We start from the raw sequence: 13,738 nt of genomic DNA on the forward strand, positions 1-13,738 counted from the left end.
TAGATGCTTCCTCTACCAGGGAATACAATTCTTGTCCAACAGTAATTTGCAGCTTTACTGCCAACATTGAAATACAGAACGTATTTCATTGTCTTTTCTGCTTTCAGCCATTTGGGGCCAAAAATATATAGATTTATTATTTTCTTTCCTTCAAAACTCTTAGAGGAAAGTGCACAAAACCAAAAAAAGTACAGTGATTTATCACACCTTCTTGTGTAACTACCATGTAAAAAGAAAAATAAAACATTGCCAAATTCCTCAAAGGTCCCCTTGCACCCCCTCCCAATCAATACCTATTCACTAGCCCCCCAAATTAATCACTGTTCTGTTCCTCATGATAATTACTTCCTGGCTTTTATTTGTAGTTTTACAAACTAAATGTGTAGTCCTGATCACTATAGTTTAGTTTTGCCTGTTTTTGAATTTCAATGCGAATGAAATCATACATATGATTCTTCACTCAACATACTGTGAGATTCATCCACGTTCTTGCCTATAGCAGCAATCCATTCACTTCGATTGTTGTATGGTATCTCATTGTATGAATATACTACAATTTGTATATTCTCTGGTAGATGCACATTGTTTTTTTTCCCCAGTTTGAAACTATTATAAATAGTGATGTTATGAACATTCTTATGCACATTAGCATGCATTTCTGTAAAACACACGCAAGGATAGAATTGCTAGGTCATAGAGAATGCAGTCTTGAACTTATACACCATAGATAATGCCAAACTTCCCACAGTGATTCTACCAAGTAACATTTCCACCAGTGGTATGTGAGAGTTTCATTGCTGTACATCCTTAACAAAAAAAATTGCCATTTTTTCCAAGTTAAGAATTCTGGTAGGTGTGTAATGATATCTCATTGTGATTTTAGCATATTTTTCTGCTAAGAAAAATTTGGTAGGAAAATATTTCTGCAAATGTTGACTAAGATGAAGCCTTTGGTTTTCAATTTTCCATACTGTCCTTGTCTTTCAACTGACCACAATCAAGAGTTGATGCTACTTTTTAGAAAAAGTGTTTTAAATTTTAATTGGATGCATGAAAGCAGTCAGTCTGAGATATTGCCCAATATTCTTTCTTTATACTTTTTATTGGCTTATCTGAAAAACAGATGTATTATTTTTCTTCATCATTATAAAGCTGCCATTCCAGGAATCATAACAGTTACTGAAATGAGAGGTATGGTCTGTGGTTTACAAAGCTAGATTTAATGAATAAATCTTTCCAGTTCCTCTGAGCCATTTTTCTTTGTTAGTTTTTTTTTTTTTTAAATAAAGTACAATCATGGTAACTGATCTGGATGACATTGAGAGGCTGGTTTCTGTTGAGTGAAGTAAAACAGACTTTCTCAAAGGTAAAGTGACATGAGATAAATGTCTGTGTTCCATTCTGAAAATAGCAAAAGGCATATGGAACCAAGATTTAACATAATTGACTTGTAATTTAATCCTGCTTTTAAAGTGCTCTGGCAAAATGAAAATTGTACTGTGATTTCTTTTTGCACAATTAATACTAACAATGGAAAATAATTAGGAAGATAAAGGTTTGAAAGTCGTAAGTGCCAAATCAATTTTACAAATAATCTCAAAGTTTGTGTGAATTTTTAAAAATCATATATGCACTGAAAAGAGAATAATGAAAATTTTTCTGGAAATTGAGTTTCCAAAATTACCAGTTTTACAGCTATTTATAAATGTAAAACAATTATATTTTCAATTTGATGAAAAAATTTAAAAAAAGCAATGGATATGGTTCTTTTTGATACTTAATAGGAATGAATTTTATACCAATTAGGGCTTATTTGCTTTTCTGTTTGGCTTAGAATTTGGAATATAAATTGTTTGCAAAACTTTTGAGTTTAAACTAAATTAATGGTTTGGATTTTTAAAAGCTTTACACTTTCTGTATAGAATCACAAAATGTCTGTGTTTTCTGTTACTTGGAGGTTTTAATCTTGCGACTTGGGAAATTTCTGGTAAAGGTAATGAACTTTATTTTAGGAAAAATTATGGACTAGAAATTTGGATGAATGAAAGCCAAAGAGATTCTGGTTTCTTTTGAAAGAAGATAAAGTAACTGATAAATTTAGCAGATTGAAAATCAAAATAAGAAAAATCTGAATATATTTGTTCTTTCTTTTCTCCTACTTGTGATACATTTTGAAGCGTATCAGTTGTTTACTACAATGTAGTCACATCTGTAAGCAAGTACAGTACTTATTTGAAAATTTAATGTTAAAAGATTCCTGATGATATTAATAGTATGTGAAAATATGGACACCCACATTCATAATGTTGTATTTTGCTACTAATAGGTAGCCTGTCAAGACAGATTAACTATTTGCAAATATATTTAAACTTTTCCAGCCCTTTAAAACCATTGAGGCAGTTATATTTGACTCTCAATTAAGCAGAGCGAACATGAGGGACCTAGATCTCATCATTTTTGGCTTTTCAGTGTTTTAAAGTACGCCTTAAATACTGAAGAATTCAGACATATCTTCATGAATTGTTATAATTGATCACCATAGCACCAGTGATAAGCCAGACATTTTATGTTAATAATTCATTTAATTTGAATGAACCTACCAGTTCTTTCAATTTGAGCGAGGCCACTTGCAACTAAATTGCTCTGTTTCAAACTGTCTTTGTTATATACCTGTGCTGATTTTACCATGTATGGTACATAAAGTAACTCTAGTTATTATACATGAATTTTAAGTTATTATATAATTAAAAGCTTTTTTAATCTGAAATTAAGTTTAATCCCTTTTTAAAGCAAAAATGTCTACTTTATAGCACTTTCAGCTCTGCTTGGTGGTATTTCAGAATCTGTTAAACAATGCATACACTTTGAGAGTCCTGTCAGGTTATATCCCATTGATTTGATTGTTTTCCTTTTAGATTCCAGTAGTCTAAATACTGAAGAAGAAAAAAAGAAGAAAAACCAAGTACAGAATATAAAATATGGCAGTCACAAGGAGTATCAATTTCTAAACTTTTCATCTTTTACTTTTAAGATAAAGATACAGATGTCACTATGAAAGGGACTGTGGATGACTTTGGCTTGCGAGACACCTTGAGCATTGCATCAACCGACTCCTTTGCTTCTGCAGCAGAGGTAGGAAATGTATGTTCCTAATGAAGGTTCCTCATTCTTTTTCAGCTGGAGAGTACAGTTTTGCCATTGTGCTGTAATTCAGTTCAGTAGCCATTTATTTAGCTACCGTGTGGTACATAGGTACAAAAATGAATATAACATGAATGTAAGTTCCCACAGGAGCTCATAGTCTTTTTAAAGAGGTGAACATGTAAACACATACTTTAGATGGGCCCTTTCATATACCGTGGATTCTGGGTGAGGCATATTACAAGTATATTGATGGAAAGCAGTTGACCTTATATCAAGAGTCTTAAAATTGTTCAGATTCTTTAGCTCAGAAGTTATACTTCTAGATAGTTTTTCCAGGGAAGTGATAAGATTCAAAGATTTGTATATAAAAATATTCACTGTGGCATTTTAATAATAATGAAAAAATGGAAACAGTCTAATGCCAAATTATGGGGCATCCATAATTTGAAATATTATGGTGCATAAACATGTTTGTAATCATTTTTAAAGACCTGGAAACATATGTTAAACGAAATGAGTAGTATATAAAATTTTATATAGAAAGCATGATTGTGATTTTGTAATAGGAAAAGAAAGAAAAACATATGGCATATAATTATTTAGAGAAAAAAGGCAAGATATAAATATACTAATGTGTAAACAGTGGTGATTACTGAATTATAAACTTACGAGTAATTTGTTTTTCTACTGAGATTTAAATTTTGTATCAAAAGAGAATGCTTACAAAGGGGTCATCTTTTTATAATTTTTTCTACTTAAAACAGGTTTAAAAATCACATGTAGCCAATTTTATCTTAGAATAATTTCATTTTATGGTAGATTTTGGATAGTAATGCTGTTTTTAAAAATATAAGCAGTATCACACATCTTTAATTAATGTGTGAATTCAAGCTCTAATGTGGAAAGCTTTCGGTGTTCCCATACCCTATACCCTAAGCCTGATCCTGCCTTTATTAAAGCTGTACCAACCATAATCTTTCAGCCTCTCAAGATTTTTCTGTATCTGTATATTTTAGTTACTGCTTACAGTGTCATCTCCTGAATTGTTTACATTTTTCTTTGTAGTTTTGTACTTGTAAGTTTGCAATAGACATATTTACTTGTTCATGGAAAAACTATTTCCTCTTCCTTTTATAGTTCAATATATATAGCCTTATCTTTCTGTTCTTTTTTTTAAATATTTTTTCCAGCTTTATTGAGATACAGTTGACATACAACATTATGTAAGTTTAAGGTATACAATGTGATGATTTGATACATGTATATATTGTGAAATAATTACCACAATAAGGTTAATTAATACCTCTATCACCTCACATTTACCTTTCAGTTTTGGTGTGTGTGTTGAGAACATTTAAGATCTATTCTCTTAGGAAATTTCAAGTACATAATACAGTATTGTTGACTGTAGTCACCATGCTGTACATTAGGTCCCCAGATCTTACTCATCTTCTCACTGGAAGTTTGTACCTTTTGACCAACATGTCCCCCTTTCTCCCACCCCTCAGCGCCTGGCCACAGTCATTCTGCTGTCTGTTTCTATGGGTTTGGTTTTTTAAAATTCCACATGTAAGTGATGCCATACAGTATTTCTCTTTCCCTGTCTGATTTATTTCACTTAACGTAATTCATTCAAGGTCCATGTTGTCACAAGTGGCATATTTCATTATATATATATATATATATATATATATATATATATATATATATGTATATATATATATAACTTATATATATGATTTACATATATGTATATTTATGTATAAATCACACCTTTTTTATTTGTTGATGGACAGCTATTTCCATATCTTGGCTGTTGTGAAAAATGACTGCAGTGAACATGGGTGTGCAGATATCTCAAGATAATGATTTCATTTCCTTTGGATATATACCCAGAAATGAGATTGCTGGATCATATGGTAGTTCTATTTTTACTTTTTTACGGAACCTCTGTATTGTTTTCCATAGTAGCTGTACCAATTTACGTTCCCATCAAACAGTGTACCAGGGTTTCCTTTTCTTCACATCTTTGCCAACATTTGTTATCGCTTGTCTTTTTGATAATAGCCGTTCTTACAGATGTGAGATGATATCTCATTGTGGTTTTAATTTGCATTTCCCTGATGGTTAGTGATGTTGAGCAACTTTTTATGTACCTTCTGACCATCTGTGTTCACTGTGGAAAAATGTCTATTCAGAGCCTCTGTCCATTGTTTAATTGGATTGTTTGGGGTTTTTTTTGCTATTGAATTGTATAGGTTCCTCATATATTTTGAATATTAACTCCTTATCTGGTAGATGGTTTGCAAATATTTTCTCCTATACCGTAAGGTGCCTTCTCATTTTGTTGTTTCTTTTGCTGTGCAGAAGCTTTTTAATTTGATGTAGTTCCACTTGTTTATTTTGCTTTTGTTCCTTAATGCTTTTGGGGTCAGACCCAAAAAACTCATTGTCAAGGAGCATTATTTTTGCCAATGTCAAGGATCTTTTTTCCTGTGTTTTCTTTTAGGACTTATGTTTAAGTCTTTAATCCATTTCAAGTTAGTATTTGTGAGTGATGTAAGATAGGGATCCAACTTCATTTTTTACATATGAGGTCTGACAATTAAATTCGCGCACTCATCCTAGAAAAAGTGCTACACACCTCCTTGCTGAATATCACTATGGTCACCTTCGAAGTACTCCCCTCGGAAGCTACGCATCAATGCAGGTGACTAGTCCACCCTTCAAAGCAGTTTTGGAACTCTTTTTCTGGAATGGCCATCAGAGCTGTCGTTGTATTACCTTTGATGTCCTGAAAGTCATCAAAATGTCTTCCTTTCAGTATTTCCTTTATCTTTGGGTAAAGAAAGAAGTCATTGGAGTCCAGATAAGGTGATTACGGAGGGTGTTCCAATACAGTTATTTGTTTATTTGCTAAAAACTCCCTCACAGACAGTACTTGTGAGCTGGTGCATTGTTGTGATGCAAGAGCAATGAATTGTTGGCAAAAAGGTCAGGTTATCTAACTTTTTCATGCAGCCTTTTCAGCACTTCCAAATAGTAAACTTGGTTAACTGTATGTCCATTTGGTACAAATTCATAATGAATAATCCCTTAGATAGCAAAAAAAAAAGGTTAGCAACATCATTGCAACAAGTTCGCAAACTTAATTGTCAGACATTTTGATGGTTCTCCAGTTTTCCCACCATATTGAAGAAACTATCCTTTCTTTATTGAGCACTCTTGGCTCCCTCGTCAAACATCGGTTGATCTTATATGCAAGGGTTTATTTCTTTTTTCTTTTAATTAAAGTTTATTGGGGTGACAATTGTTAGTAAAGTAACTTAAGTTTCAGGTGTACAATTCTGTATTACATCATCTGTATACACCACATTGTGTGTTCACCACCCAGAGTCAGTTCTCTTTCCATTACCATATATTTGATTCCGTTTATCCTCATCTGCCACCACCCTCGGCAAACCATATGATTTCATTGATATGTGGGATATAAAACTGAGAACAACAAAAGAACAAGACAAACAAATGAAGAAACAAAACTCATAGACAGACAATAGTTTAGTGGTTACCAGATAATAATTTAGTGGTTACCAGAGAGTAAGGAGCAAGGGCTTATTTCTGGGCTCTTGATTCTGCCCCGTTGGTCTATGGGTCTATTTTTTATGCCAGTACTGTACTTTGTGGTTACTACTGCTTTGTAATACAATCTGAAATCAGGAAGTGTGATGCCTCCAGTTTTGTTCTTTCTTGGGATTACTTTGTCTATTTGGGGTCTTCTGTGGTTCCATACAAATTTTAGGATTGCTTTTTCTATTTCTGTGAAAAGTGCAGTTGGAATTTTGATAGGGATTGCAATGAATTTATAGATGGCTTTGGGTAGTATGAACATTTTAACAATATTAATTCTTCTAATCCATGAACACAGGATATCTTTCCATTTATTTGTGTCTTCTTCAGTTTCTTCATCAAAGTCGTGTAGTTTCAGTGTACAGACTTTTTCACCTCCTTAGTTAAATTTATTCCTAAGTATTTTCTTTTGATGCTATTACTGTGATTGTTTTCTTAATTTCTCTTCCTGATAGTTTATTGTTAGTGTATGGAAATTCAACTGAGTTTTATATATTAATTTTGTATCCTGTGACTGTACTGAATTTATTTATTAGTTCTAACAATTTTTTAGTGGAGTCTTTAGGATTTTCTATATATAAGATAATTATCATGTTGCAAACAGAGATAGTTGTACTTTTTTCTTTCCAATTTGGATACATTTTTTTCTTTCTGTTGTCTAATTCCTCTGGGTAGGATTTCTAGTACCATGTTTCCCTGAAAATAAGACCTAGTTGAACCATCAGCTCTAATGCATCTTTTGGAGCAAAAATTAATATAAGACCCAGTATTATTATATTATGTTATGTTATATTACATTATATTATATTATTATTATGTTATGTTATATAAGACCTGGTCTTATATTAAAATTAGATGGGGTCTATATTATATTATATTACATTACATTATATTATATTATACCAGGTCTTAGATTAATTTTTGCTCCAAAAGATGCATAAGAGCTGATTGTCCGGCTAGGTCTTATTTTCAGGGAAACATGATACTATGTTGAATAGGAGTGATGAGAGTGGGCCCATTTGTCTTGTTCCTGGAGGAAAAGCTTTCAACCTATCATCATTGAGTATGATGTTAACTGTGGACTTGTCATGTACAGCTTTTATTGTGTTAAGGTGCATTCTTTCTATACCAAATTTGTTGATTGTTTTTATCATAAAAAGGTGTTGTATTTTGACAAATGCTTTTTACCTCTCTTTTCTGTAGATGTTTAAGTCCCAGGTGGTTTTGTAAGGAGAGTAATTGCTAGTCATGTTGCATTTTTTTTCTGTTGTGAAGAACAATATGCCTAATTGCTCTAAAGTTTCTTTATAATATACAACTTTAAAACATATTTTGCCACATGTTCATTGTACTCACTTTAAATTTGTTGTAAGTTACAAAGTTTTGATAAATTAAAAATAAATCTTTATGGAAAACAAAATGCATGAATACCACAAGAAGGGCTAAATATCTGAGAAACATCCTAAGAATGCTTCTAGGGTATAAATATATGATCTCAGAATGTGACTGTTCCAAGATAAATTCTTGTCTAAGACATGTTTGTTAAATTATTTTTAATTGCATTCACTATATGTCAAGCACTTAAATTAGGGAAAACTTCTAATGAAGACAAAGTTAAGAAAATAAGATCAGAACTTCTTAAGAAGTTAAACAGTTTGTGATCATATGAAAGCTTTATTCAGAATTACCAGAAAGATTTCTTGCCTATTTAGATTAAAACAAGTCCTGGCATAGGCTTTTCTCTAAGCTAGGTCAGTCATTTGTGAAAGTGATTAACAAGATTTTTCTATATAACCTTTGCCAAACATTGGTTGGAACCATAATTTTTTTCTCTGAAAGTCGTTTTTTTTTTTTTTGTTTGTTTTTAAATAGTAGCTTTTTTGAGATATAATTCACATACTATAAAATTTGCTCTTTTCAAGTATATATAACACATTGCTTTTCAATATATTTATAGAGTTGTGCAACCTGTACCACTTTCTAATGCCAGAACATTTATATCACTCAAGAAACTATTACTAATCATGACCTTTTCTTACCTACCCCCAGCCCTGGGCAACTACGAATCTATTTTTGTCTCTGTGGATTTGCCTATTCTGGACATTTTATATAAATAGAATCATACAATATATGCTGTTTTGTGTTTGAGGTCATTTCACTTAGCATAATGTTTTCAAATTCTGAGAAGTCTTTTTAATGTGAGGATACCACTGCATTAAGTACTGTCCTAACCTTTCCCATCTGTTAACAAGATTGTTATTTAATAGGTAGAAACTAATATTGCAGAGAGAACAATTTTTAGCTGTAGATTCCATTTTTCTCAGAATTACCAATCTGCCCTGTGAGGTGTGGCTATGTGTTTAATATATAAATTGTGGGGTGCTGTTTAAGGAGAAACTTTTATTTTTTAAAATTCAGATACCTCTACTCATAGTATAAATTGAAGTTTTAAAAGCTTTTGTTAAACCTACTTGTGTTGATAGCACTTATTATTAGTAATCCAAAATAATATAATAATATACCAAGTGACAAGGATAAACATTTAGAATAATCATAATCTGTAAAGGGAAGAGGGCTACATCTACCATTTAAAATTTCTATGTCTTGAATTATCCTACTTCCTGTGGTGTCAGTTTTGTCTGTTCATCTTGTGCTGATGGTTTTCTTCTCAAATTTGAAAGCTTAATTGGTGCCTGGATTGATTTTCTTAAGCAGATTGTGTGGATTTGCAGTGCTGTTTTATGTTTGTCTCTCCCATGACTAGGTGAGCAGGAGGGCCACCTGGGCTAAGTTTACTTGTTTGGTGTTGATTGGCAATCTTTTCTTTAGGATGAATGGTCTGGATATAGCCTACAAGGCAGGGTGCACTTGGATACAGAAAGAAGAGGGCCTTATTCTGGGAGGCTCATTACTCATCCTAGCTGACTTACTCTCTCCAGGCAGTTCAAATAATTTTTAAAAAGAAATGTTCTCTGGTTGAATTATTATTATTATTATTTTTTTTTTTTGCAAGTTGCCTTCCTTTCCAGGGGTGGAGGGAAAGGGGCAGGGAGTAGAATAAGATGTGAGATTATTACAGGTGTTTGAATGCAGACTTTCATTTAACCTCCCATTTTGAATCCCTCTTCTTCAATTCTGTTCTCATACCTGCCGACTACAGGCCTGGTGTTTGTTGAGGCTCCTGCTTAGTAAATGTCTTTCCCATGACAAATATACCCCTTCTTGAACGTATTCTGGAACTTATTCTGGCTTCCTCATTTGTTTCCTCTGTCTACACACCTCCATTTGCTTTCCATTTTTTGGAAATTTGTTTGTTTTTCAGTTGTTGTTAGTATTATCTCCACTATTATATTAGTTATCTGTTGCTGTATAATAAATCACCCAAAATTTAGTGTTTTACGAGTAAAACAACAGTAAAATTCAGGTGTGGGCTTAGGGCTGGTGCTGAGGCAGAGGGGACTGCCCCAGGCCTCATGGGCGTGTCCTTGAGAGGGGGTACGGCCCCCCAGTTTGGAGATTCTCAGGCAGCTGGCACATGTCAGCGTTAATCTAGATTAAAGCCTTATAAATCTCTGGGGGCTGCACACTTGGGGTTTAATAGAGGCTCAAGCGTTTTAGGAGTTATCTCCTTAAAATTCAAGGTTTATGAGGGTGATTTTCTGGAGGTCATGGGCCTTACAGTTAGTCCTGTGAGAACTGAGTCCTAAAGGCTAATCCAGGGAGACTGTTGTTTTGGTATTTAATTCTGAATCTGCATATATTCGATAAGGAGTGACTCGTGGACAGAGCAGCCCACCTTCTTCCACACTCCATCATTTCCATAGCATCCTGTTGGTTATTACACAGGTTAGCCCTGTTCAGTACGGAAGGAGATAGTACCAGGAAGAGAGAATCACTGAGGGCCATTTTGGAGGGTTATTTCCTTTTTTTATTTCTTTTCTATTAGTGAGATGGGGTATACAGTCAGCCTGCTTTCTGTAACTTAAGTTCTATTTGTAAATTTAGGTGGTTGGTTTGCTGGGAAAATATAACCATGTAAAAAGTAGTCCAAAATGGAATTTAGCCTATTTCATGACCCAACTTATAATAGTTTTGGGACTTTGGACATTTCTTTCATGGTTGTTAAGAGGATTTTAAAAATATTAAGGCTTTAAAAAATATTACTTCACATTCAGCAAAGTCATTGCTTGCCAAGAAAGAAAAGGCCCAGTCCCTTTTGCACTTCATTGAAGACAGGGGAGAAGTGATTTAGGACTTTTGAAATCTTCAGCTAATCCCCAAACATTCTTTTCACTGGTTGCTACATCTGTGGGTTTTATCTGTTTTTATTGTTGCCGTTGTTGTTATTGACTTGTTTGATTTCTTCCGTGGTCATTTTTAGGGTACCTGTGAACTATGGGAGATAACTAATAAGGCGGGATGATGCTTTGGTATAAACCAATATAGTATCACTTTTCTGTTTGAAGATATTGAAGTGAGTTTTTGAAACGTACTCTTTGGGGAAAAGAATAACTTAGAAATAAAGGACATTTCAAAAGTTTCAGCTTTTTTTTTCTTTTTTTTTTTTTTGGTAAATTGCATGTTCCCATATGCTGGGATTAAACTGTGTTACTGACCTTTGCTTCTGAAGTAACATCTCAACTCTAGTAAAATGTTACTCTCTGAAACCTTTAAAAAAGTTTTTGGAAATGTTGTCAAAAATCTTCCTATAAAATACATACTAAAATGAGAAATTAAACTATCATTTTAGTGATTTGCTTTAAAAAATTTAAGATTCATGATTTAAATGTTTCTGAATTGTCATTATCTCTTAAGAGTTGATGATAATGTTAGCTAGTATCAAATCTGCAATATGATGTATTTCCACAGCTGCAGGCCTATTTTAAGAGATTTACTTAAATGATCACGTCAGCCAAACCAACAAATAAGCAAGGTAGACCAGTAAATCAAAACTTGACTCTGGACTCTCTCATTGTTGGGTTTGTTCACTTCTTATTAGTATAAATTATTTTACGTAGTTTATAAGTTTAATTGGAGCCTTTGTTTCCTCCTTAGGATTTTTTCCTACTGGTAGGTATACATAGATCCTATTTGTTTTGATAGTGGTACAAAACTTGATTTAATATGTAAAGAATTTCCATTATAAGTTATTTTTTAAACCTGGTAGGTTTTTTATAACCGCAAAAACACTTTTCCATTAGCAAAATCCATTTTCCTTAAAATATGAGGGGAAATATTACTTAAAGCAGAAAATATATTAATATAATGTCAGATATTGTTATTTCTGTTTACCTTTTTTTTTCTTTTGCTTCTGCTCTAATAGACCTATTTATACCATCTTAAATATTGCTGATGCTTAATCTTCTTCCCCCCTGGATTTTTGGATAAGGCTGATAGGAAAGTGTGATTTGACATTTAAGAGTATAAGCGTTGGAATAAATGCCTAGGTTTCAATTCTGCCATTTAGTGGTGGGACTTGAGGCAAGTGCCTGCTAATCTAAATCTGCTTCTTTATCTGTAAAATGTGGATAATAATAGCACCTACCTTATGAGTTGTAAAGATTAAATGAGATAATCAAGTTAAAGCATTTAGCACAGCATTGAGTGCATATGAAGTGCCAGAACTGAAGCATGGAGAAACACTTCCAGAATAGTAGAGTAAAAACTCCTAAACTTCTCCACAAAAGTACAAAAACACTGGCAAAAATTGTCAAAATAAAAATCTTTAGAACTCCAAAAAGTAATGAAAGACTTGTAAAACTTCAAGGAGCATTTATTCAAAAAAAGTGGCTGAATCTTCTTCTTTAGAACAGTGAACTTTGTGGATGTTCAATTTGCTCTATTCCCACCCCCTTCTCCACAGTAGTCTTGCAAACCAACAGCCTCACAACTACAGGCTAACAGAGGCCCAGCACCAGAGGCTCAATGGTAATTGTTTAACATGACAGCTACCCGAGGTGGTGATGCCAGTTGGAGCTAGCAAGAAATTGACCAAGAAACTTAAAAGGAAAAATTGGGCAATGAGATGTTTAAAGGGGTCTTTGAAAAGCTCCAACATATTCCTGGGAATCTAGAAGGCAACAAACATATGCAGGAATCTGCATATGTTCAAGAAAGATCTTAGATGTCCCTGACTCTCACTCTGGCTGCCTGGATGTTTTGCAAGCAGGAAGTGAAAGTTAAGGCAGACAAGAAGAAAAAAATGACTATATGGAATTTGTCAAAAGTAAAAACTTTTGCGTTTCAAAGGACACCAACAAGAAAGTGAAAAAGGCAGCAGAATGGGAAAAAATATTTGTAAGTCATGTATTTAATAAAGGACTTATATCCAGACTACATAAAAATTGTTACACACTGTTCCCCAATATTCCCTAATTTTAAAAAAAAATTAAAAATGATTGTTACAACTCAACAATAAATAGACAAATAATCCAATTTAAAAATGGGCAAGGATTTGAATAGCCATTTCTGCAAAGAAGATATACAAGGGCCAATAAGGAGATGAAAGATGTTCAACATCATTAGTCAATGTAAAGATTAAACCACTTTACACATACTAGAGTGGCTACAATAATAAAGATGGACAATTATAGTTGGAAGGGTATGGAAAAATTTGATTCATCATACATTGCTGGTAGGAATGGAAAATGGGACGGCCAACTTTGCAAAACAGTTTGGCAGCTTCTCAAAAAGATAAACATAGAGTTATCGTGTGACCCTTCCATTTTTAGGTATATATTCAAGAGAAATTAAAAAACAAAAAAACTTCTACACAGATGTTCAAAGCAGCCTTAATTGTGATAGCCAAAAAGTAGAAACAACCCAAATGTCTATCAATGAGGAATGGATAAACACAATGTGGTGCATAGCCATACAACTCAGCCATAAAAAAGACTGAATTAGTGGTACATACTAGTACATCATAGAACTTTGAAAACATTATACTAAGGGAAAGAAGCCAAACACA

At 33.2% G+C, this 13,738-nt stretch overlaps 1 protein-coding gene across 5 annotated transcripts in view; it reads left to right on the plus strand.

The window, feature by feature from the left end:
• MIGA1 (mitoguardin 1) overlaps nucleotides 1-13,738 on the plus strand; it is a 74,429-nt gene that overhangs the window by 41,895 nt on the left and 18,796 nt on the right. For 3 of the 5 annotated variants that reach the window (XM_074334974.2, XM_074334975.2, XM_074334972.2), the window contains exon 8: nucleotides 3,032-3,141. In XM_074334974.2, coding sequence (XP_074191075.2) covers nucleotides 3,032-3,141 — 110 coding nt within the window. The remainder of the gene's footprint in view (nucleotides 1-3,031; nucleotides 3,142-13,738) is intronic. The other 2 variants (XM_074334976.2, XM_074334973.2) reach the window with 1 other exon arrangement.

The sequence above is a fragment of the Rhinolophus sinicus genome, chromosome 14 (genome assembly GCF_057876585.1).
Source record: "Rhinolophus sinicus isolate RSI-liver-muscle chromosome 14, RSI-T2T, whole genome shotgun sequence".
Taxonomy (NCBI): domain Eukaryota; kingdom Metazoa; phylum Chordata; class Mammalia; order Chiroptera; family Rhinolophidae; genus Rhinolophus; species Rhinolophus sinicus.